Source organism: Heptranchias perlo, chromosome 12 (genome assembly GCF_035084215.1).
Source record: "Heptranchias perlo isolate sHepPer1 chromosome 12, sHepPer1.hap1, whole genome shotgun sequence".
Classification (NCBI taxonomy): domain Eukaryota; kingdom Metazoa; phylum Chordata; class Chondrichthyes; order Hexanchiformes; family Hexanchidae; genus Heptranchias; species Heptranchias perlo.
Window position 1 is genome coordinate 27,620,909 of NC_090336.1, and position 27,370 is coordinate 27,648,278.

Here is a 27,370-nt window from a genome sequence, read left to right on the forward strand (position 1 = left end):
ATTGCCAGGTTTATCCCTTTCCCCTTTTTTGAACAGGCGTTTGACATTTGCAATCCTCCAGTCCTCCGGCGTCACCCCATATCTAAGGAGGATTGGAAGATTGTGGCCAGAGCCTCCACAATTTCCACTCTTACTTCCCTCAGTAACTTGGGATGCATCCCATCAGGACTGGGTGAAAGTAAAAACTCTGAATTCCATTATAAAGTGATATTCTGGCTCTGCTGCATCCATCCTTTCTCTTGTGAAACCAAGCCAAACCTCCCTCACCCTGAAACTAATTTTGTGTCTTTTAGGTTCTCTCCAATCTCCCCCCATGCCCTCTCTAAGTTCATCTTATCCAAGGGACCCAGCTCCTTGAACCCATTCCCACTAAATCGCTGACCAACCAACTTCCCTTCTTGGCCCCTATTCTTCCCTTCTTGGCCCCCACACTAGCTGACATTATAAAAGCTTTTCCTTCCTCAGGGACTGTCCACCTCACTTTCAAAATAGTCTTCATCATCCCCTCTTCTCAAAAACCCACCCTCCTTTCTCAAAAAGCCACCCTCGGCCGCTCTGTCCTTGCAAACTACCACTGCATCTCCAATCTTCCTTTCTTCTTCAAAGTCCTTGAACGTGTTTTCATCTCCCCAATCCGTGGCCATCTTTCCTGGCCCTCCATATTTGAATCTCTCCAATCAAGTTTCCATCCCTGTCACAGTACTGAAACAGTCCTGATCACAGTCACAAATTACATCCTGTGTAACTGTGACAGTACTGCATTTTCCTTCCTCATCCTCTTCAACCACTCAGCAGCCTTTGACACAGTCAACCACACCACCCACCTCCAATGCCTTTCCTCCAATGTCCAGCTCAGTGGGACTGCCCTTTCTTGGTTCCACTCTTACTCATCCAATCATAGGTAGAGCATCTCCAGCATTGACTTCTCTTCCCACCCTCACACCAGTACCTCCGAATTCCCCCAAAGATCTGTCCTTTGCTGTGTCCCCTTTCTCATCTATATGTTCCTTGTCTGGCATCCAGTCTTGGATGAACCATAATTTCCTCCAGTTAAACATTGAGAGGACCGATGCTATCATCTTCAGCCCTTGCCATGGACTCTGTACCCTTGTCTGATTCAAACCCCCTCCCCAGCCACTGTTTGAGGTTGAACTAGATTGTTCACAACCTTGGCATCCTATTTAACCCCAAGCTGAGCTTCCGATCCCTTATCCTCTCCATCACAAAGGCCCCCTACTCCACCTTCGTAACACCACCTGCCTCTGCCGCTGCCTCAGCCCATCTGCTGATGAAACTCATCCAGGGGTTTGTCACCTCCAGACTCGACTATTCTAAAGCTCTCCTGTCTTCCATGCTCTGTAAACTTCAGCTCCTCCAAAATTCTGCTGCCCGTATCCTATTCCGCACCAAGTCCCACTCACCCATCATTCCTGTTCTCACTACATTGGCTCCTGGTCCCCTAACACCTAGAATTTAAAATTTCCATCCTCATGCTTTAATCCCTTCATGGCTTTGCCCCTCCAGTTTTGTCTGATTACACCTCTGTAAAGTGCCTTGAGAGAGTTTTCTATGTTAAAGGTACTATATAAATGCGAGTTAATGTTATTGATATGACCATGGAGGCTCATCATGCAGACAAAAAGATAACATGGTTTGTATTAATTAAAAGTAGCTTAATGTTTATTTCAAGAAAATGCCTCTTATAAGTTGCTACAATAGAATTGCTCCATTGACAGTGTCACTGCTGATGGTACAGTTCTGGCAATAGAATGAGCCACTGTCATTGATCACTCACCAGACTTGTAGTGGTGGAGCCATTTAGGTTTTTCAAGTTAACCTGCTCCTTCTTTTTCTTCTTCTTCTTCTTGTAGCAGCATTTCACACAGATACAGATGACACAGATGAGGACAACAAGCCCCACCCCTGCAGCGATGGCAATCAAGGCCCATTTTGGCACTAGGTAATAAATGAGAACAGAGGATGATGAATGAATCATGAGGTAACAAAACCAGAAAAAAGACAAGAAGAACGTCAGTTCGAAGCAGATCCACAAAGACCTCAATTTCAAACATATCAAATCTTTCAAATCCTAATTCGAATTCTAGACAGCTGAAATCTGATCCTAATTTCTATTCCAGGATCAGTCCCAAACCAATCCTAATTCAAAACCCAATCCCAACCCTAATTCCCAACTGTAATCCCAAACCCAATCCCAAAACCCAAATTTAGCCTTAATTCCAATCATAACCCTTACCAATCCTACTATTAATCTCAGTTCTAATCCCAATCCCTGTCACAAGGATTCACAGTAAACTGTCTAACGTGTAAAATAATCAATGCTGATTACTCCCCACACAGCTTGAAACTGATACAATTAAAGAAACCTGACTCTCAATTTGTTCACTAAATGATTGCAAGTTTCCACCAGTTGCTGCCATAAGCAGCTTTATGTTGAAACATAAGGGGCACAATTTTAACTTCAAAGACTGGGTGCATTGAGGGCGGGGGCTGGGGGGGGGGGGGCAAACAAAATCGGAGATTTCCGGAGCGGGAAGGAATTCCGGCTCCAACCTGCTAAAAATCGCACACAACCCAGACCCATCTGGGTGCGCACGTGGTTCAGGACCCCAGAAGTCCCGTCAGTATTAAAGCCAGCGGGACAATATTTAAAGCAGGAATTAAAGCAGTAAAACTCATTGGAATTGTGATTAATCTTGTTATTGATGCCGGGGAACAATCTCAACACTGCCTCAACGTGTTTCCCGTGTACCATGGGAAACGAGCTGTGTTTAAGCCGGCAGCCATTTGGACATTTAAATCCCTGTTTGACAGATGGGGATAAAAGGTGAGTTATTGCAGCAGGGCACTCAGTTCTCTCAGACAAACCTTTGGCTGGGAGATCTTTGAGTTTAGACTGAAAATTCTTGGTTCGCACTCAGAATTGTTCTGTTTACACATATTTACCTGCTTTTTGGACCCCCTCAAACTGACAACATCAGGATGGGTGGGGGGCGTAATGGCTGCATTCACGAATACATCTGAGGAGGAGGCACATCACCATCCTCACCAGGCACGGCCTGCACTTCTGCAACTTGCAGCTCCACTTCACAGAGCTGCACCACACGGACCGACAGAAGAGCAGAGAGGGGAACAACAGAGGGCCCAACGTCATTGGAGACACTACCCTCGTGAGAGGATCTACAGACCGAGGCTGAGCTTCCTGGACCTCTCTGAGGAGCAGTGCCTATGAAGGCTGAGAGTGAGTCGCCAGGTGGTCGCAGACATCTGCCCGCTCCTACATGCAGAGCTGCTCCCGGCTGAGCCTGTTGGCATCGCATTGCCCATGCGTTCAACTCCTTCGCCTCCGGATCCTTCCAGGGCACCGCCAATGATATCGCCGGGGTCTCTCAGTCATCTGCCCCAAGTGCATACAACAAATGGTTTGTTTCGTTGGGCGTCCCACCACGTCTACATGCCCATGGACGATCTCAGCCAAATGGAGAGGGCAGTGGGTTTCCACTCTGTTAGCTGGCTTCCCACGTATACAGGGTGCAATTGATTGCACACATGTAGCAATCTGAGCACCTCCACATGAGCCAGGACCATTCATCAACGGGAAGGGATATCACTCCATCAACGTGGAGCTCGTTTGCGACCACCGGAAAAGATTTCTTCACGTGTGTGCGAGATTCCCTGGAGGCTGCCATGATTCATTCATCCTGCAGGAATCCAACATCCCGGCCGTCTTCCACGCACCAAACGGAGACAAGGTATATCCCCTGAAGACATGGCTCATGACACCTGTGAGAAACCCCATCAGCGAGGCACAGCGTCAATACAACGACAGTCACATTACCACCAGGTCTGTCATTTAACATGCGATAGGACTGCTCAAGATGTGATTTCGGTGCCTGGATCGGTCTGGGGTAGCACTTCAATACGCAGCAGCAAGAGTGGGTAGAATATAGTCGTCTGTTGTGTCCTGCATAAGTTGGCACAACAGAGAGGGTTATCGGTTGAGGAGGCCCCATGCCCTCATCCAGCATCCACATCTGCCATAAACTTGAGGAGGAGGAGGAGGAGGAGGACGAAGAGGACAAGAAGGATGAGAAGGAACAAATCAGCAGAGCAGCGGCTCACCTGGCTGCTCGTGAGGCCAGGGAGTCACTAATATTTGGACGATTCTCATAAGGACATCTGCAGAGTGAGGATAGTCCAGTCCTCAGACCACCTGGAAAGAGAAGCGCCAACACCAGTAGCGCCCACCCTCCCCCACAACCCTTGCACTAATCAGTCCTGCAACTACACATATACCCACTGGGTGACATCAAGTCTCGCCGTTCATGATGAACCTCATGAAAGGGCGCTATCACAAAAGGCAGTCAAGAATGGGCAAGACATGGCAGTAGTGGTGAGAATGATAACATTTAATGTAACTTCAACAAAGACCAAATATAAATGAAAAACATAACAGTCTGCCAGACACTCTTGTGCATGCCTTTTGTGATCACCAAGCCTTCCGCTTCCTACTACTTCTACGTGCTGCATCCCCTGTAGCTGTAGCAGAGGTAGTGGCAGGTTGCTCATATTCATGCCCTGACTGTTGAGATGCTTTCGGCCTGTGCCTTCTGGGTTTTGGAACTTGTGAGGGCCCCGCCAAAGACTACTCCACCTGCACCTGTGCAGAGGGGGACTCGGCCACCTAGAGAGGAGGCAGCATTGTGGTTATTGGTTGGGAGGGGGGCAATGGGTGAGACGTACGAGTGCTTTGAGTGGTTTCCCCACATCTATGTCCCCTTTTGCCGTCACCCCTCTCCTGGGCTAGGCCCACATTACTCCTACCATCCTGCTGGACAATAGTTTGGAAGACGTGTGTGATGCATTGGAAGCCCAGTTGTAAAGCTTCTGTCTGCCTGTTTAAAGCGGCAGAATGTTGTTCACCCTGAGTCCGCACAGCCGTTGTCAGGGCCTGAATGGACTCATTTGTGAGCTATGCTTGAATCTCAAGGGAGGCTAGCCTTCTCTCCATCGCAGACATTCCTGCACTTACCTGCGCCACTAGTCCACTAATGCAGGAGTTGGATTCCTCCATCCTTTGCGCTATTGTGGAGAGTGTGCGTGGGACCTGTTCCACAACCTTGCAAATGTGCTGCTGCCCCTCGATCATTCTTCTTTTAAAGGATGGCCCCGGGGTTTAGCATCTACATCCAGCTGAGCAGAGCCTGGAGAGGAGTGCTCCTACCGACGCGGACTCTCCACAGCTGCCCCTGACATCAGTGTCTACTCATGCTCACTTGTGTGTGGTGTCTCACCAGGTGCCAACCCAACTAACTGACTATTAGGACCCACCGAGGGGTGAGTATCTGCGCTGGTGGATGGCTCACTAAGATGTGATGGTGCACCCTCAGAGGCCGGGAGCTCCTCTGAGGAATCGCCCTCTCCATCACTTCGGTTGCTGAAGGGCCTGAAAGAGAACAGAAGGCAATATTAAGAATCATCAGAGATGTGTGGTGTTGCGATGAGCATACTGAGGTGTTCAACATGCCAATTATTAATAACATCAATTCATGTTGTGTGTGATGAATGTTAAAGTTGTGTCACCAGACGTTTGTGGGGTGCCAGTCTCGGCATCCCCACCAGCCAGGCATTCCAGCGTCCAGCTGATCTGCAGGGCTTCCTCCTCTGCTTCTGTGTGATCCATTATTTGTTGTAGCCCCCCTCAAGTCCTCAGCTCCTTGCGTGCATTTTGTGCTTTCTTCTACAAGGGGAGAAAGTACAGACGTGTGACTGAGTGACGGTGAAGTGGTCATCCAGTGAATGCATTGCTTTGGGTGAGGCTGACCATGAAAGAGGTGCATCAGAGGATGAGTATGAGACAGAGCCATTGGATCAGGATTGGGGTGTGTGGTGGTGGTGGGGTCACAAATGGGGAGATGAGGAAATGCTGAGGAAGTGAAGGTAAGTTGACGATGAGCGTTAAGTGGGTGTGAGGAGTGATGTGATGGAGTAGTCTTGGCAGGGCAGAATGTGAGGCGAGGGGGTTGATGTGCACCACAGAATGCAGGTGAATCAGGAAGTGTACTCACTTTTGCTGACCTGGTTAGGTCATTGAAGCGCTTCGTGCACTGGACCCAAGTGTGGGATATGTTGCTCCTGCTGGTGACCTCCTCTGCCATCTCGAGCCAGGCCTTCTTGGTGGCAGAGGCAGGGCGCTTCCTCCTGTCTGCCGGGTACAGCGTCTCCCTTCGCCTCCTCACCCCTGCCAGCAGCACCTCAAGTGAGGCGTCACTGAATCTTGGAGCTGGCTTGCCCCTTTGCTGATCCATTATGCCTGCTTGGTCCTTTATTCAGCAAAAGCCACTGATGCAATGGCCCTTTCAATACAGACACCCCAGCGAACAGCAGGTCATGTGGATGCACAATCCGCCCACTGCGCGGCTTTTGGACGGCAAACCCGGGACCACGTTAAGGGCCATCAATTAAGTCGCGATTGTGTGACCTGTGTGGTCACCTGGTCCTCCAACACCTCAAGTTTAACGTTCTCATGCTCATATTTAAATCCCTCTATGATCTTGCTCCTTACTATATCTGTATCCGTCTCCAGCACTAAGCCCTCCCTACACCCTTCTTCCTTTCCACCTTCCTCTCCTCCTTTAAGTCCCTCCTTGAAACTCATCTCTTTTACCAAGCTTTTGATCACCCCTCCCAAAAGTTTGGTGTCTTTTTTCCTCATGCCCTTCATGAAGTACCATAGGTCATTTTTCTACATTAACGGTGCAAATAAATACAAGTTGTAGACTACTTCCTGCACCTATCCAAGGCTACACCCATAGCAATGCTAATAAGCTAAATGCAGAGATTTGGGTAAAATTAGTACATTTCCATTTGAGCCTGTCTAAATCCTGCTTCAAACCCCAAGGAAACCAATTTTGAATCAGGGACAGGGACTGACCATAATTAATGTAAGCAAATTTACAGTAATGAAGAAAAAAATGGCATTAACGAGTCACAAATCCCCAGGACCAGATGGTTTCTATCGCAGGGTTTTAAAGGAAGTAAGTGAGAACATTGCAGATGCCCTAACTATAATCTTCCAAAGTTCTCTCAATTCAGGAATCGTTCCTTTAGATTGGAAAATTGCACATATCACTTCACCATTTATGAAAGGTGAGAGAGGGAAGCTGGGGAATTATAAACCAGTTAGCCTAACATCTGTTGTCGGGAAATTACTAGAGTCTATAATTAAGGATAGAATGACTTAACACCTTGAAAATTTTCAGCTGATCAGAGAGAGTCAGCATGGATTTGTGAAGGGTAGGTCATGCCTGACAATCCTGATTGAATTTTTTTAAGACGTGACTAAAGTAGTGGACAGGGGAATGTCTATGGATGTTGTTTATATGGACTTCCAGAAGGCATTCGATAAAGTCCCTCATAAGAGACTGTTAGCTAAAGTTGAAGCTCATGGAATTGAGGGCAAATTATTGACCTGGTTAGGAAATTGGCTGAGCGGCAGGAGACAGAGAGTAGGCATAATGGGCAGCTACACAAATTGGCAGGATGTGACTAGTGGTGTCTCACAGGGATCTGTGTTGGGGCCTCGACAATTTATTAATGACTTAGATGACGGAATAGAGAACCACATATCCAAGTTTACCGATGACACAAAGATAGGCAGCATTGTAAACAGTGTAAATGGAAGCATAAAAGTACAGAGAGATATCAATAGATTAGGTGAATGGGCAAAACTGTGGAAAATGGATTTCATTGTAGGCAAGTGTGAGGTCATCCACTTTGGACCTAAAAAGGAGAGATCAGAGTACTTTCTAAATGGCGATAGGCTCAAAACAGTAGAGGTCCAAAGAGACTTAGGGGTCCATGTACATAGATCATTAAAATGTCATGGACAGATACAGAAAATAATGAAAAAGGCTAATGGAATGCTGGCCTTTGTATATAGAGGACTGGAATGCAAGGAAGTAGAAGTTATGTTACATCTATACAAAGCCCTGGTTAGACCTGGAGTGTTGTGTTTAGCTCTGGGCACCGCACCTTAGGAAGAATATACTGGCCTTGGAGGGAATGCGACGTAGATTTACTAGAATGATACCTGGACTCCAAGGGTTAAACTACAAGGAGATATTACACAAACCAGGATTGCATTCCTGGAATTTAGAAGATTAAATGGGTGATTTGATCGAAGTTTTCAAGATATTAAGGGGAACTGATAGGGTAGATAGAGAGAAACTATTTCCACTGGTTGGGGAGTCTAGGACTAGGGGACATAGCCTAAAAATTAGAGCCTGGACTTTCAGGAGTGAAGTTAGGAAACACTTCCACACGCAAAGGGTGGTAGAAGTTTGGAACTCTCTTCCATAAATGGCAGTTGATATTAGCTCAATTGTTAATTTTAAATCTGACATTAATAGATTTTTGTTAACCAAGATATTAAGGGATATGGGGCTAAGGCGGGTATATGGACGTAGATCACAGATCAGCCATGATCTCACTGAATGGCGAAACAGGCTCGAGGGGCTAAATGGCCTACTCCTGTTCCTATGTTCCTAAATTATCTGTACCCATATTGGAAAATCTAGGTTCGTATATGAGTGAGGGGGAGAGAAAGAGACACAAACAATATTTGAATTAGACAGACAGACAAAGAAAGAAAGATAAACAGAGAAGGGGACACAGATAGAAATAATATGTGAATGAGTAAAGGAGATTAAAGGTGCATGGTCCAAAAATCCATTGTTTTTTTTTCTCCCTCCAAGGTTTTAGGTAAGTATGATAGTTTTAGTAAGGACAGTCTTGGGCTATTTACGTTTAATTTAAACTTTTGTTATGATAATAAGCAGTGTATATGTAATTTAGTACAAAATATTTGATTTTAATAGTGAGATTGCAAATTTATACATGGGTCTTATTTGAAGCCAGGATATGACCACAATGTGTTCAGCAGTTTGCAGCGGGGGACAACAGATATTTTAAACCACTTCATCTGTTGACTGACTCCCTGTGTGCCGCACCTTGGAGATCAATTAGTAATTAACAATAATGCTGGCATATGAACTTTGTGCACTCTGAATTGGCTAACACACAATGCTCAAGAACCCTAAGGATATTGGGAACAGTGCTGGGAGAGTCAAAAGTTGATCTGTTAATCATTTAGTGCAAATTTAATTAATTGCAAACTAAAGCCTGAATGAGCAAGTCTTGGGTTTATTTTTCACAAGGATTTCCCTTTGAGTTTAATTTAATGTTGCTTATTAGGTGCAATCATTCCTGTACACGCTCACTACGCACTATAGGTCCCTGACTAACACAGCTATGTCTGACTAGTTAGCTGAAATCATTGCATTTTACAATGATCGATCAGTGTATGACAGCCTTATGGTTCAATTATATCCAGCTTCTTTGGTAAAACTCTTGAGGGACATGCTGATGATTAAAAGCTAAATCTAGCTTGTTAGTTCTGATCAATACTGTGCCCAGTGATGGAATACAGTGGAGCAGCCTCATGACGAACATAACCATATCCAGCATCTTAGCTGTAATCATTACTTCATATAGTAATCGATAACTGTAGGGTTGAATCTTAGCCAACAGATATATCCACCATAGCACCCACAACTCTTCCTTCACACATAAAGCACTGTAGGTCAGGTTTATAAATATACTCATCTTGTTAGCTATAATTACAGGTATTCTGGCACACTGAAAACTATGGGATAGGCCCATGACTAATCGAAGCTATAACCAGTTCCATACACTTAACATAGATAAAAATAGCAGACGCGAGGCTAGATTCTGAAACAGATCACAATTGGTTTAGTTGCAACATTTATTTGAACTTTAACTTCTGTTTAGATATGACAATTTTGGTCTTGTAGTTTGGTAATTGGATCACATTAGGGGTATTTATAGGTGATGGGTGTATCTGGGCAATGTGAAATAATAATCAATAAGATAAATCAGGTGTTAGCATGTATCTGGAAAGCAATGGATTACAAGTCTGAATAGGTTAAACTGACATTATACAGATCACAGATAATGCTAGTTCAGCTACATTTGAATATCCACCTCAAAGGGAATATAGAAATATTCGAAATCATTCAGAGAAAAGTGACCACGACAATCCCAGGCCTTAGGAGACAATGGCTACAAATCCATGAGTCACACTCTCCGCCACAACAAAGTCCTGCTGGCAAATTGTGCCCTTGACCCCATCCAGATTCCTGGGGTTAGGGGCATTTGATGAACTGTACCATTTATGGCACAGCTGGGGAACCCGTTAAGTGATGGGGTAGAATGTTGCTGTAGAGTCGTGCCGCAACGACGGAGTGATGATGGTGCCGGACAAGAATGTTCCCAATGCCTGGAAAAGTAGACTTTTCCAAAAAGGCCAGTTCCATTATGGCACCCAATCTTTACCTGAAAGCCATAAGATAACCAACTTTTCAAAATCTTGTGGGCCCCACTTCTGCCAGAATATAGTCCTGGAATACTAAAATACCTGTTTTATTGCAGGCATGCATAGCATTAGAGGCAACAGAGGCAGAACAGGAGGGAATCCTGTTGTGGGACATCATCCAAATGAAGTGGTAGAACACAAAATTTCCACCACTGTCTGCCTCAAATGTAGCATCAATATGCTGAAATGGAAGTGGATTTTCAGGGCCTAAGTTATAAAGTGACAATTTAGTTTAGCTAAAGAAAAAAGAAAGAGATTTAATACAGGCCTTTAAAAGAAAGAAAGAATTTTCATTTATATAGCGCCTTTCACTACCTCAGGACATCCCAAAGCACTTTACTGCCAATTAAGTACTTTTGAAGTGTGGTCACTGTTGTAATGTAGGAAACCCGGCAGCCAATTTGCGCATAGCAAGATCCCACAAACAGCAATGTGATAATGAACAAACAATCTGTTTTAGTGATGGTGGTTGAGGGATTGGCCAGGGCACCAGGGGGAGCTCATATAAAAACAGAAAATGCTGGAAACACTCAGCAGGTCAGTCAGCATCTGTGGAGAGGGAACTCCCCTGCTCGTCTTCAAATAGTGTCATGGGATCTTTTATATCCATCTGAGAGATCAGATGAATCCTTGGTTTAACGTCTCATCCAAAAGAAGGCAACTCGAGCAGTGCAGTACTCCCTCATTACTCCATTGGAGTGTCAGCCTAGATTATGTGTTCAAGTCTCTGACTCTACCTCAGTACTGCAGAGGTATCAGCTAGATTATGTGCTCAAGTAAGGCGAGACTTCCATTTGCTCCCTCCCTATGCCTTGGGGGCATTTGGGGGAGTTCTCTGCCTAATGCTGGAAATTTCACCAATTATGCTCTTGTTAGGCCCAATAGAACTCTCACCATTTGAGAGTTAGAGCAAGTTCTGTTGAGGGCCTCATTAAGACCCCAAGACTGCCTAGGACAAAGGTAATCGAGCCCGGAATGGATCAATTACCTTCAAAACAGGCTTGCTTGCTCCCTTAGCAGCAGAAGAAAATTGAAGTCATCATTCTCTTCGGCCCATTAAGGACCTTCAGGTTCCTCCATTGGAGCTGCACTCTGATATTCTTGCGATTGCCATGGTGGATGCTTCTATTGTGACCTTGAAAGCACAGGCCTCCCCAAGTATATAAATTATCCCATCACCAGGACAGGGTCTTGGTCCACATCCATGGAGGGTTGAGATTTCTGCTTCTCTACACTTCTGCTGGTGGAGAAAGATGCCTACAGTTTTGGAGCTCATGTGTTTGGGAGGAAGAAAATAGACACTTTCATAATGAGCTAAACTACCAAACAGGCTTGTTCACAGAATAATTTACAGTTCCAGCAAGTTGTTGAAATTAGTCCAAATAAGACAGCAGCTTTGAAACCAGCTTACAAAATTCACTTATAATCCCTGTTCCATAACAATAAAACATCTTGAATTTCTCATAGATCTCAGAGATAACATTCTTAATTTGGATCCCAATCATGATGTGAAATTTATGCATCAAGTTGTATATTTCATAGAGTTTTCCAGTAGCCTCAGCTCATGCATTGCCTGGAAAAACATATAAATTCACTAAACAACATAGATATGGGGCAACAGTTTTATCCATTCTCTGCTTTGAAATCTAAACTGAGGCACAGGAATATCAAAAGCTATATTTTACAATTAAATAATGCTATCAATAAAAACTAGGCTTCAAAGACACAGGAACCACCAGATATAGGCCAGGGTATGTGTTACCAGTCCCTGATTTTCCTCCCATTCTTTTTAATGGACAGGGAAATCCCAAATTGGAGAGCACACAGCAGAAAACACAGCATAATGCTTATACATGTAAAACATGGCACATCCATAAAAAGAGTGGTCATTTTTTACTCAGTGGGCTGGCCCTCACCTTTAATGGCAGTCACCTGTGATACTTGTTAAATAACCCACCTTGTCAAGGGTGACTCACCCCCTTTTGAAGTAGCTCTTACTACATTCCTGTGTGCATCATTTTTATGCAGACTTTAACCTATTAAACAGATTACCCTATATTATTTTTTGGGATTTGACACAAGACTGATCTCTAATCTATCACATCCTGATTATATTGATACTGTTTTCTCTTTTAACATGTTTTCCTTATTTTTTGACTCTTTTATTCCCTTTCATAGACTGCTACTATAGAATGAGCCCACAAAACTTCAGCGCCTTGGGCTCACAGAGAGATTGGTCATAGTAACAGATTCCATTCTCAAGCAGATTGGAAGGGGCTGGGGTATAAAAGTAGCGACTTAAAAAAGACCTCTTTTCCCTTTACTGCCTTACTCTTGTTCTTTACTGCAGTGAGGGGCTGTAAATCTGAGTAATAGGCTGGCACAGGGAAGATAAAACAATCCATGCAGGAAGAGGACCCTTCAGCAGAAAAGCCAGCTTTGATTGCTTTCTTCATACTTTACTCACCCATTGTCTGTCACTCATCTGATTAGCCTCTAATCTAATCTGAGTACAGCTGTGTTTAGTTAGCGTGAGGTTGGACAACATTTGCGTTCCCGTATTCATAGAGGACTGATAAAACGCTTGTGTTTGGGCCCATTTTTCTGTCTCTGTCTACAATCTAACCAGACCCTCTTATGGTTATGCTTCCTGGAAGTTCACTAGGTTACATTTATGTACTTACATGGAATTTTATTAATCAAATTGGAAATGAAGTCCCCACTTCCAGTAGTGGCTATTTGGGTGGTATTGGTTGGATGGGCAGAGCCTCCCGGCTTTATAGTAGTGGTATCGTTTGTCGTACTCATTTTTCCCTTGTTGTCAGATAAGATTTAAATCAATGACCTATAAGAGAAAAGAAAAGGCATTCATTATATGCAAATAAGCCAAACCCAAATTATGGTCTCTTCACAAAACTGAAGTCTTGATCTGGGCAAATCATTCCGTTTCCTACCATAGTCACTTCTCAGCGCACGAACACATCATCTAGAAAACGGACAGAATGAAAGGGTGAAATCTGTCACATCCTCCTTTCAAGCTGACTTGTTGTCTGAGAATGCTAAGGTTCTTGTCTCCCACTGCTGTTCCAGTGGCCCATGCTGATCTAATCAGCATCTACCTTTTCCCAGTGTCCACACCTTCAGGCCATCTCTCTTCTGCTTGCTCTCTGTTATGACCTCTTTGGTTTGGAAATCAATACTGAGGCCTGTTCTAGTGGATGCTAATATAATATAGCGCATAATGCTATTGGAAGAGCTGCAGTTTCTCCTGGTGTCCTGGCCAAGATTCCCCCCTCAACCAATACCACCAAAAGAATAGATTAACTGTCATTCATTTCCCTTTTAGTTGTGGGACACTGCTGGCTCAGAATGACTGCTGTGTCTGGCTACAGTTATTGCAAAGTAATTCATGATGTGAAGCACTTTGAAATGTTTTAACACAAGGCACTATATAGATGCAAATATTATGACACAATGAATTCCAAACTGCTCTTAATTCAAATGTTGTCAGCTTGTCTCGGTCCATGAAGTTGGAACGGCAGAGAAAACAGGATCTTGTGGTTATCAACTTTTAACGGGGTGTGTTACAGATTTTAAGCCTGCCTTAGATATTCTCATTGGTCAACATCACTGGTCTATCCCATAATAAGACGCACATTCCTCACATTCAGGAGTTTACTTTTGCTACCCAATATCTAGACAGACAATAGCATAGCCCAGGAGACTCCCTTGCGATCTGAGCTGGAGATTGTGATTGTCCTCACGTGCACTTCTCTAATCTTCCCATTGGTGGACTGATTAATGCCTTAGTGAGACGAGGCCAGATACAAATTGTTAAACTGCTTTATTTTACAGTCAGTAAGTGAACCTACAGAGTAACAGTTATTGAAAATCTCATTTTAATATAACTTGCAAATCTGAAACTCCTCTCTTCATTATTTTAGCAGAGCCATTGACCTACTTATTGTAAGCATATGTACATTGGTATCCTATGGTGTAACGTTCGGGCCTCTGTGCATTCTCGCACACTATTAAGAGTATAGATACAGTAATGTCTCTCAAAAATGGAAGACATCACTGACAACCAATTTGCATTTGGCAAGAAGAATGAGTAAAACCATCCTTCTGCGCCTCTCGAAACTGAATCTATTGAGAGCTAAAAGCAGGCAGGTATGCAAAACTCTGCTCTGCATGCCAGATGTACTTCAATCTATTCATAAGAAACAGCATTCAGCGTTGCAGTTCTGTCAGTTCTGCCCTGAACTTTCCTGTCTTGTTTTTCCGAAGTTCCTACAGGCTCTTCCTGCTTCCATGTAACCTCACTGTTGAAATCAAACGGCCGATTGTCCAAGTGCAGAATACTGGCAAGAGCATCAACTATTGGCCATACAAAGTGGGAAATCATGCCTGCGATTCCCAATATGTACAGCCAGTGGGCAAAGATATCCACCTGTGGCACGGAAAATTACCCCCACCCCCACATCAAGGGCATAATTTTAGCCCCAAGTCCAGATGGGTTGGGGGCAGGGGGGACAATCAAAATAGCGGATTTCTGGGGCTCGATTTTAGGATCGTGTTTCCTGCGAGTTTCCAGCGGGGTGGCCCCGAAAATCCCGATCTCCGGTCACGTGACCAGATCGCGACGAAATCCCGGCCACTTCCGGGTACCGCGCTGACGTGCAGGGCTGCGCGCGCAAGCCCCGCTGGTGGGAATCCCGCAGGCAATTAAAGCCAGCGGGGTTCCACTTGAGAGTACTTACCTTGCTCGTTGTGGTCAGTTAATGAGCTGAAGCAGCTGTCAAAAGAGGAAGTGTGGGATTTTAGGCTCAAGGCAGTGAGTTTCCCACACTGGGGGAAACAGTCTCCCTCCAACCAGGCGTGTTGTAGCCAGCAGCCTGTGGCAGGTGCCAAGGTGCGCTCCACGGGGGAGAGCCCTCAGCCACGCAGGAGGCCACCGCGTCACATAGGGCAACCCCTGCCCTCCACCACCCCCCGCCAAGCCAGAGGACAGACCGACACGAAACCGCAGCCCCAGTCCGAGGAACCACACACCTACCCTGCACAACCCCTCAGACCAACACCTCAGGGTGGTGTGTGGACACCCTCGGAGGACGAAGAGCATGACCAGCACCAGCAGCCTCGCAGTCCACGCCGTCCGCCGCAGAGACGTGGATCCCCCCAACACGGTGTTGTTGCACGCCCACCTGCACAGCAGGAGGGAGGGCTACCGCAGAGAGAGACGCGTCGCAGAGGGCACTACCCTCGCCACAGGGTCCACAGACCGAGGCGCAGCTCCCCGGACCTCTCCGAGCAGCAGTGCACAGGGACGCGCAGATTCGCTCGACATGTAGTCGTGGAGATCTGCAGCGTCTTTCATGCCGAGCTGCTCCTGGCTGGCCCCAGCACCAACTGCTTACCTGTCGCTGGCAAAGTCACCACTGCCCTCCACACCTTCTCCTCCGCATCCTTCCAGGGTGCAGCCGGCTACACCGCCGATGTCTCTCAGTCGTCTGCGCGGACGAGCCCTGCAAATACACCTGCACCTACTCTGCAGTAACACGATGGGTGGCATCAGTGGTGGGTACTCATAGTGATACCCAGGAGCGGGCATTATTGGACAGAACGGACAGGATTCGCGGAGACATGGCAGTGGTGGTGTCAATATAATGTGTGCTGTTTGTTGCTCTGAAATTCAATATGGGTAACACCCATGACAAACCCTCAGACACCCTTGTGCACCCCCTTCATGCTGACGAGACGTTTGCCTTACGCTGCCTACTGCACATATGTGATGCATGCCCTGTGGCTGCAGCACAGGTGGTGGCAGGTTGAGTGAGGCTGGCCGTGAGGGAGATGCACGAGAGGGTGAGTAAGGGATGGAGCAATGAGATTGTATGAGGAGTGGATTGCGTGTTAGTGGCAGGGTGAGTACTGGCGAGGTGAGTAGGTGGAGGTAAGATGAGGATGGGGTGTGAGTGGGTATGAAGGGTGATGTGACAGAATAGTGTTGGCGGTGCCGAAGGAGATTTGGGGTGGGGGCAGTGTTGTGGCAGACGGAGTGTAGGGGAAAGACTTCGTGTTCTCACTGTGGCGGACCTACTGCGGTCATTGCAGCGCCTCCTGCACTTTATGCAGGTGGGCCATATGTTGGTGGCGCAGGTGACCCCCTCTGCCACCTCGAGCCAGGCCTTCTTGGTGGCAGAGGCAGGCCGCTTCCTCCCGCCCGCCGGGGGGAAGATCTGTGTCCTCCCCCTCCTCCTCACCTCATCTGATGATACCTGGGGTGAGGCATCATTAAACTGGGAGCAGCCTTCCCCCTGGGCTGCTCCACGCTGCAATTTGTCCCATTGGTTGCAGCATCTGTCAGTGGAGGACTGCCCCTTTAACTAGAGAGCCTCCAGCTGACAGATCGTACTGCGCATGCGCAGCCCGACCGACGCGCAGGCCAGCGCCGTGGACCCCGGAGGAGCAGGTAATTGATTCCTATTAGTGTGTTGCCTGCTACGATCGCGTGGGCAACCCACTAATTTCGCCGTCCGCGTTTTCGACGCTCCCGGAGGACCACCCGCTGGGAACCCGCAGGCCTGCTAAATTCGAGCCCCTGGAGTGGGAATGAATCCTGGCTCCAACCCGCCGAAAAATGCGTTCGTTCCAGACGCATCTGGGTGCGGGGGCTTCAGGAAGCCGAAAGTCCCGCCAGCAGTTAAAGCCGGCTGGCCGATATTTAAACCAGTAATTTAGGCATTTAAACTTGAGGAAGTGTTTAATTTTATGTGTATTGAGGCAGGTAAAGGATTTTAACTCTGCCTCAAAATATTTCCTGTGACGTCTGAAACACGCCATGGATACGGAGGTGGATTGCAGCCAGCAGCCATTTGGCCATTTAAATCCCTGTTTGACAGATGGGAATAAAAGGTGAGTTTTTGTAGCAGGGCACTCAGTTCTCTCAGACAAACCTTTGAGAGAACTGAGTTTAGACTGAGATTTCTTGGTTCACACTCAGAATTCTTCTGTTTACACATATTTACCGACTTTTTGGACCTCCCTTAAACTGACAACATCAGGTTGCGGGGGGCACAATGGCCGCATTCAGCAGTACATCTGAGGAGGAGGCACATCAGCATCCGCGCCAGGCACAGTGTGCACTTCTGCCACCTGCAGCTCCACAAGACAGAGGTAAGCCACAGGGTTTTGCAGAAGAACAGAGAAGGGAACAATGGAGGGCCCGACATCGCAGGGGGCACTACCCACGTGAGAGGGTGTACAGACAGAGACTGAGCTTCCTGGACCTCTCTGAGGAGCAGTGCCCACGAAGGCTGAGTGTGAATCGCCAGGTGAGTCGCAGCCATCTGTGCGTTCCTTCATGCAGAGCTGCTCCCGGCTGGGCCTGGTGGGATCGCATTGCCCGTGGCAGTTAAAGTGACCACTGCCCTCAACTTCTTCACCTCCGGATCCTTCCAGGGCGCCACCGGTGACATCGCCGGGGTCTCTCAGTCGTCTGCTCACAAGTGCATACGACAGGTCACCGATGGTTTGTTTTGCAGGACGTCCCACTACGTCAACATGCCCATGGATGACCTCGGCCAGACTGAGAGGGACAGTGAGTTTCCACTCTCTGGCTGGCTTCCCACGGGTACAGGACGCAATTGATTGCAAACGCGTATCAATCCGAGCACCTTGACACGAGCCAGGACTGTTCATCAACAGAAAGGGATATCACTCCATCAACGCAGCTCGTTTGTGACCACCGCAAAAGATTTCCTCACGTGTGTGCGAGGTTCCCTGGCAGCTGCCACGATTCCTTCATTCTGCGAGAATCCAACATCCCGGCCCTCTTCCACGCACCAAACAGACTTAAGGGCTGGCTCCTTGGTGACAAGGGATACCACCTGAAGACGTGGCTCATGACAACTCTGAGAAACCCCACCAACGAGGCACAGCATCGGTACAACAACAGTCACATCACCACCAGGTCTGTCATTGAACATGCCATAGGACTGCTCAAGATGCGGTTTCGGTACCTGGATCGGTCTGGGAGAACCCTTCAGTACGCACCAACGAGAGTAGGTAGAATTATAGTCGTCTGTTGCATCCTACACAACATCACTCAACAGAGAGGACTACCAGTGGATGAGGCCCCATGCTCTCATGAAGCATCTGCATCTGCCATCAACATTGAGGAGGAGAAGGAGGAGGATGACGGGCAACCCATCGGCAGACCAGCGGCTCACCTGGCTGCTCGTGATGCCAGTGAGTCACTCATATTTGATAGATCCTCATGAGATCTGCAAAGTGAAGATAGTCAAGTTCTCAGACCACCTGGAACGAGCACCACAAATATCAGCACCCCCCCCAACTCCCACCCCTCCCCACAAAACATTCCTACAACCTCACATACACCCACTTTAAACGTGCCCACAGTGTGGCATCAAGGCTCGACGTTCATGATGAAGCACACGAAAGGACACTATCGAAAAGAGGACTCAAGAACGGGCAAGACATGGCACTGGTGGTGAGAATTATAAGATTTAATGTGCATGGAACAAAAAACAAATATAAATGAAAAACATGACCGTCTGTCAGACACCCTTGTGCATACCCTTTGTGATAACAAACCCTTAGCCTTTTGCTTCCCTTTACTTCTACGTGGTGCATCCGCTGTGGCTGCAGCAGAGGTAGTGGCAGGTTGCTCATGTTCATGCCCTGACTGCTGAGATGCTTTCGGCCTACGCCCTCTGGGTTTTGGAGCACATGAGGGTCCCGCCAAAGACTACTCCACCTGCACCTGTGCAGGGGCAGAATCGGCCACCGGGAGAGGAGGCAGCATTGCTGGTACTGGTTGAGGGGGGGGCAACAGTTGAGATGCTTCGAGTGGAGTCCCCACTTCCATGTCCCCTTTCACCATCATGCCTCTCCCGGGCCAGGGCCACATCACTCTTACCACTCTGCTGGACAACAGTTTGGAGGACCTGTGTGATGCCTCGTAAGGTCACTTCTAATGTCTCTGTCAGCCTGTTTAATGTGGCAGAATGTTGTTCACCCTGAGTCCACATGGCTGTTGTCAGGGCCTGAATGGACTCATTTCTGAGCTGTGCTTGAAGGTCGATGGAGGCTGCCATTGTCACCATCGCACTCATTCCCGCACTTAGCTGTGCCGCCATTCCACTAATGCAGGAGTTGGACTCCTCTATCCTCTGCACTATTGTGGAGAGTGTGCGTGGCACGTCTTCCAGTACCTCACAAATGTGCTGCTGTCCCTCAATCATTCTCCTTTTAAAGGATGGCCCCCAGGGTTCAGCATCTGCGTCCAGCTGAGCAGAGCCTGGAGAGGAGTGCGCCCACCGATGCGGACTCTCCACAGCTGCCAGTGTCTCCCCATGCTCCCCTCCCCCCCCCCGCTTACATCCCGCTGCCATGAGAAAATCCTGCCCCAGGACTCTGCACAGGACAAGGTATTTTCAAGGACCTCAAAACATGGAACTCCTAAACATCCCTTATTCTTTCCTTCTCCATACAATCTATAGGCTTACAAGACTATTAGTTCTTGATTTATCTCGACTTCTCTCCTATTCTTTTCAACCCAACCTTGGTTGTGTGTTGCAATATGCACTGTAATATCTCAGTGATAAATGCATGGACTACTTCCAATCAGACGCACAGGGCTTTAGTGACACCTCACCTGCAATACTGCGTACGGTTTTGGTCTCCCTATCTAAGGAAGGATATACTTGCCTTGGAGGCAGTGCAATGAAGGGTCACTAGATTAATTCCTGGGATGAGAGGTTGTCCTATGAGGAGAGGTTGAGTAGAATGGGCCAATACTCTCTGGAGTTAAGAAGAAAGAGAGGTGATCTTGTTGAAACATATAAGATTATGAGGGGGCTTGACAGGGTCGATGCTGAGAGATTGTTTCCTCTGACTAGAGAGTCTGGAACTAGGGGACATAGTCGCAGGATAAGGGGTCGGCCATTTAAGACTGAGATGAGGAGGAATTTCTTCTCTCAGAGGGTTGTGAATCTTTGGAATTCTCTACCCCAGAGGGCTATGAATGCTGAGTCATTGAACATATTCAAGACTGAGATAGATAGACTTTTGGACTCTAGGGGAATGAAGGGCTATGGGGATCGGGCAGGAAAGTGGAGTTGAGGTGGTAGATCAGCCATGATCTGATTGAATGGCGGAGCAGGCTCGAGGGGCCGTATGGCCTACTCCTGTTCCTATATCTTATGTTCTTATGTTCTTATGTTCTTATGGCAGCAGCTCTGAACAACAACAAGGCATTATTTTTGCCTGTGTTTTACTACCCCAGACACTTCCAGATCAAACTAGAACTTCCAGTTCCAGTTTACAAACTGCTATTTTTTTCCAGCCACCAGATGGTAATCCCTACTCAGATTTAAATGTCAAGACATTACATGGCCCTTCACTTTGGCTTTCCAATAATAAAGAAATTGAATTGTGAAGGACTGCAATTGCCCTTAAAGGATCAGATACAACATGAACACAGTAGTAGAAATGATGAAGGATTGGACATAGAGATAGAGAGGGAAATGTTCCTCCCAAGCTGTTGAGTTGCTTTAATTAACTCTCACTCTAGTTGGTGAATGTCATTTTCTAGACCTGCACTTATAGCATTAGCATATTGCTCGGCGTGCAAGGCAGTGGTTAACGGTTCCCAGTTCTGATGTCAGCATTTTAAACAGTTCGTTCAACAGTTTCCATTTTACTTGCAAATAATAAAATGTGATGAAGGATGTGTGAAAAAGAAAGCATCAAAAATGAATTGCCCATCCTTCAGAAGGCAGAGCTGGCTGGATAGCTAACTGGAAAATACAGTGGGCAGATGAGGTCATTAAGGAGATCACAATTCAGTGAAATGGTAAGAAATATTGGAACCTTGTGGGCTTGATTTTGAGATCTGCAAAGGACTAACCAGTTCCAGAGTGCAAGGCTGAAAAGGTTACTTATTAAACAACTACTAGGTCAGCCCCATAGTGACTTTGTCCCCAAAACTTCCAGAAACTCCCTTTTGTTTTCCTTTGCCCATTTCGTCTTCTCTCCTCCTCTTCTGAAGGAATTGACTTCTTGCTTGGGTACCCTTCAGGATCTTACCAAATAGCCACTGTTCATTTATGAGCCACTATTAATCCACTGGAGGGAAGGGGTATGAGAGGTGAGTCTGATCCTTTCCTCATCCAGCATCAACACATGCACACCCTACAGGGGTCACTCCACAACGACCAGGATTGGCTAATTTTTCACCCAGACTTCAAGCATTTTCAGCTGTTTGCTTTTTTAAAAATTAGCTATCAATCCCCTGGTAACCCTGTCAGGATGGTGGTGGTGGTAGTGGCGGTAATGGTTGGGGAAGCTCATAAGCAACTTCAAATTGACAGATAGGTTTTTTTTCTCTTCTACCTCCTATATTGAAGGTATTGACTCTTGTTGGCATATAGTTCCACAGGCACTGGCAACTCTCTGGTACCTCATCCAAGTGGCCATTCTCCATGAATGGGAATAGTGAGTGTTAGCAGGCGTTTCAATCGTAAAAGAATTACAGTCGAGCCTGATCCTGTCCTCACCCATGTCCACTCATGCACTTTCCGGCAGAATTCACTGGATGGCGACCAAGAGTGCGAACAGTGGCCAATTGTTTTCCCCTGCTTAACCTAAGGATGCTAAGGCCAAATCAGATCAGCTAACTCAGCACAAAGCAGGAATCAAAACTCACACTTTTTGATCTGTATGGCTAAGTAACACAACTGTAGCATTGAGTAGCTTGTCACTGTGCATTGCAACAGCACGTAGTCATGCGCACTAATAATGCAAATATTGTGCTGTCCGTACAGGACAGTTTATAATCATCCCTGCTCATTAATTTAATTTTACCTGAAAGACTGATTTGTTACAAGTTTGGTTTGTTTACCGATGTTGATTCCCTTGAGAAAGTGCAACATAAGGCAGCCAAGATGATTCTATGGAGTAGAAATCTAAGTTCTGAGGATAGGTTAAGAAAGTTAGGCCTGTGTGTTTTGGAAAAGATCAGATTTTGATATAACACAATTGAAATTTTCAACATTAAATAAAGGAGATTAATAAATTGATCCAACTTGTTCACTATAACAAGAGGATAAAATCTCGGGATATTAATCAAAAATTGTCAGATGGTAAGAAGCAGGGAAGTCAGTTGGAGCTTATTCACATGAAGGCTATTAGACTTGTGGAACAGGTTACCAGGGAAGGCCATTGAAGCAAATGAAATGAGTTCAAGGAGCAACCAGATATGTTTTTGGACATAGAAGGGATTAACAGAAAGAAAGACTTGCATTTATATAGTGCCTTTCACAACCTCAGGATTTCCCAAAGCACTATACAACCAATGAAATACGTTTGAAGTGTAGTCACTGTTGTAATTTAGGAAACACGACAGCCAATTTACACGCAGCAATGAAATAAATGACCAGATCTTCTGATTGAGGGAAAAATGTTGGCCAGGACATCAGGAGAACACCACTGCTCTTCTTCGAATAATGCCGTGAAATCTTTTACGTCCACCTGAGTGGTCAGAAGGGGCCTCGATTTAACGTCTCATCCAAAAGTCAGCACCTCCGACAGTGCAGCACTTCCTCAGCACTGCACAGATGTGTCGGCCTAGATTATGTGCTCAAGTCTCTAGAGTGGGCCTAAAACCCACAACCTTCTGACTCAGAGGTGAGAGTGCTACCAGTGAGGCAAGGCTGACACCTTGATTGAGGTAAGAAAGGTGGAAAGGTAAAGTTAAGATTAAACAAAAAAGATTTGGTTTGTTAGAGTTAATGTCCTTTACCGGTTCCTGAAAATCCTTATGTTCTTATGATGTCATCGTGAATGAATTAGAGAAACAGTCCAACTCACAGAGATGGTAATTACGTTGTCAAGAGCTCTGGGAGATAAATACAGCATTCAAAATACGACTAGAATGGGATGCAAATCTCCTTCAAGACACAATTGGGCAATGATCTATCCTCATGACAACTGTTACTATGACAGTAGGAGCTGGGTTATATGGGCAGTGGATCTCCAAGCTGTTGAGTTTTCATGATACCACAGTTTCAATCAATTATAAAGTCCTGGGGTCCTAGTCCTAGTGACTCTGCAGAGTCAGATGGGATCTTTAGCCATGCTACCAGTATTAATTATAAACTATAAATAAATAGTTAAATAAATAAAAATTCAGAATAATTAATTGCTAATTAATTTAAAATAAAGCTAAAATCCATCTACTGAATATAATCTAGACCTTAAGTGTTTCTATTGGTTCTAGAATTAAACTAATACTAACAAATTAATAAATAAAAACTAGAAATGGCCGTGCAGGCTATGTGTCGGGTCTGTGATATGTAGGAGTTTGTGGACAGCGAGACTGTCCCGGGTTGCCACATCTGCAGTAAATGTCTCTGGCTTGAGACACTCCAGCTCAGAGTCTTTGAGCTGGAGTGCAAGTTAGAGACACTCCGACACATAAGTCAGCAGGGTAAGGGGAACCAAAGGGAGGTAGAGAAGGAGGTCCCACAGACAATGATCCTGTCTAACAGGCACAATGTACTTGCTACCTGTGAGGATAAGGATGTAGGCTGCAGGGTGGACAGCCAGAATTCTACCCGTGGCACTGTGGAACAGGAAGCAGTCCAAGGTGGAGGAGGGGGGGGAGGGGGAGGAGCAAAATAGAAAGGTTGCAGTCATGGGGGTTCAATAATTAGGGGGATAGATGGCGTCCTCTGCAGTCGTGACCGTGAGTCCAGGAGTGTGCATTGCCTGCCTGGTGCCAGGGTAAAGTATATCTTGGAGCAACTGGAGAGGAACTTGGAAAGGGAGGGGGAGGATCCAGTTGTAGTGGTCCATGTTGGGACCAAAGACATAGGGAGGAGGTCCTGCTAAGAGAATATCAGAAGTTAGGAACTAAATTAAAAAACAGGACCTCACAGGTGATAATCTCGGGATCACTACCCAAGCCACATGCTAATTGGCATAGGGATAAACAGATCAGGAGATGAATGCGTGACTGAAAGACTGTGTGGGAAGGAGGGATTCCATTTCATGGGACACTAGTACTGGGACTGGAAAGAGCTGTATCGTTGGGACAGGCTTCACCTGAACCGGGATGGGCCCCATGTCTGAGCGCACAGGATAAATAGGGCTGTCAGTAAGATGGGGAAGGGATCTGGTGAAGATAACGTAAGTCTGAAGAAAAAAGAAATAGGAAATGAGAATAAAAGTCAGACCAAGATAAGGAATAAGGGTACGAATACAGTTATAGAACATAAGTACAAATGACTCAAAAATAAAGTGAGGGGAACAATTATTAAAAACAAATTAAATTGCTGTACAGCAATGTGCACAGCATCCGAAACAAAACGGGGGAACTGGAGGCAATAATTCATAGCAAGGAGCAGGATGTGGTAGGGATAACTGAAACATGGTTACTTAAGGAACAGAACTGGCAGTTAAATATTGCAGGATATAACGTATTTAGAAAGGATAGGGAAGGAAGGGGGTGGGTGGAGTAGCTGTACTAATTAGAAACAACATAATGGCAACAGAAAAAAGGGACATAAGTAACATTAAGATAGAAACAGAATCCATATGGCAAAGGATAAGAAGGGATCGATCACGTTAATACGTATATTCTACAGACCACCTAATAGTGGAAGGGAAGTGGAGGATGAAATATGTAGACAAATCTATGAAATGAGTAAAAAAAACAACGAATAATAATCATGGGAGATTTCAACTACCCCCAAATAATCTGGCATGAAGAGGTAGGGAAAGGGGAAAAGGGAATGAAGTTTTACAATGTATACAGGATTCCTTTCTTACCCATTGTGTGAGAATCCCAACAAGAGAGGAATCACTGCTGGATCTAGTAATGGGAAATGAACCAGAGCAGATAAGAGAAGTAAGGGTAGGAGAAAATCTAGGCAATAGCGATCATAACATAATAAAGTTTAAAATAATGATTGAGAAAGACATAAGTAAGACAAAGACCAAAGTAATAGATTGGAAAAAAGTTAATTTTGAGGGAATGAGAATAGAACGAGGAAAGATAAACTAGAAAATAATGTTGACAGACAAAGGGATAGAACAGCAGTGGGAAATATTTAAAACGGAGATCAATAGAGTTCAGGAGAAACATATTCCTCGAAAAAACAAGAACAAACTAGCCAATAATGAAACACCATGTATGAATAAAAAGATATGGGCAAAATTGAAACTAAAGAAAAAGGCATACTCTAAGTATATAGACAATAAAGAAGAGGATGACAAAAGGGAATACGAAGGGGTTAGAAAAGAAGTCAAAAAAACAATCTGGAAAGCAAAGGGGAACTACGAGATTAAATTATCAAGAAATATAAAAAGAAATAGTAAAGTATTCTAGAACACATAAATAATAATCAGAATAGGGATAGGGTCACGAAGCGATGCACAAGATAAACTCACAGATAATGACAACGAAATGGCAGAAATATTGAATAATTACTTTGCCTCAGTATTTACCAAGGAGATGAACAAGCTGGGCAGGACATTAGAAGAAAAGTTCAAAAAAGTTATAAAAACATTCAAGATAGAAAGGGAGGGAGATAATTGATAAAATAATCAAACTTAGAGAGGATAAGACCCCTGGTACAGATGGATTGTATCTGCGAATATTAAAAGAAGTTGGGGAGGAGATGACAGAGACACTATTACACATATATAAAAATACATTAGAAAAGGGAATAGTGCCAGAATACTGGCGGACAGCTAGTATTATTCCTATACTTAAAAAGGGAGATAAAATAAGTCCAGGGAACTATAGACCAGTTAGCTTAATGTCGGTGGTAGGAAAGATAATGGAATCATTACTCAAAGATGTAATAGAAAAACATCTAGAGAACGAAAATATAATAAAGAATAGCCAATACGGATTTCAGAAGGGAAAATCATTCTTGACCAACCAACCTTATTGAATTCTTTGAAGAAGTAACAGAAAGAGTAGACAAGGGTAATTCAGTAGATGTAATATGTTTGAATTTTCAAAACGTCTTTGATAAGGTACCACGTTGTAGACTCATGACTAAGGTCAGAGCATGTGGAGTCAGGGGACAGGTATCAGATTGGATAGCAAGTTAGCAACAAAACAGAAAACAGAGAGTAAGGGTTAATGGTAGCTAATCAGACTGGCAAAAGGTGGGAAGTGGTGTTCCACAGGGATCGATGCTGGGATCACTGATGTTCACAATTTACATTAACGATTTGGATTCAGGAATTGGAAGTACAATTTCAAAATTTGCAGATGATACCAAGTTGAAGGGTATAGTTAGTACAAAGGAAGAATGTGTCAAAATGTAAGAGGACATTAATAAACTTGCAGAATGGGCGTGTAATTGGCAAATGAATTTCAACATAGATAAGTGTGAGGTGGTGCATTTTGGTAGGAAGAAAAAGGAGGCCACATACTGCCTGGATAATAAGAGTCTAAATGGGATAGAGGAGCAAAGGCCATAAAAAAGGCAAATCAAGCACTAGGGTTCATTTCTAGAGGGATAGAATTAAAAAGCAGAGAAGTTATGTTAAACTTGTACAGAACCTTGGTTAGACCACACTTGGTTCTGTGCACAATTCTGGTCTCCATATTATGGAAAGTATATAGAAGCATTGGAGAGGGTGCAAAAAAGATTCACAAGGATGATACCAGAACTGAGAGGATATACTTATCAGGAAAGGCTGAACAAGCTGGGGCTCTTTTCTCTAGAAAGACCTGATAGAGGTCTTTAAGATAATGAAAGGGTTTGATTGCGTAGACTTAGAGAAAATATTTCCATTTGTGGGGGAGTCCAAAACTAGAGGTCATAAACATGAAATAGTCACTTATAAATC

The 27,370-nt window shown here is 45.3% G+C and overlaps 1 protein-coding gene across 1 annotated transcript in view; it reads right to left on the reverse strand.

Moving 5' to 3' along the window:
* The window catches only part of syt8 (synaptotagmin VIII), an 86,341-nt gene that overhangs the window by 27,569 nt on the left and 31,402 nt on the right, over positions 1-27,370 (reverse strand). The window contains exons 2-3 of the mRNA XM_067993498.1: positions 13,159-13,319; positions 1,796-1,956 (exon numbers count right to left, since the gene is read on the reverse strand). Of these exons, the coding sequence (XP_067849599.1) occupies positions 1,796-1,956; positions 13,159-13,282 (285 nt within the window). The 5' untranslated portion in view covers positions 13,283-13,319. The remainder of the gene's footprint in view (positions 1-1,795; positions 1,957-13,158; positions 13,320-27,370) is intronic.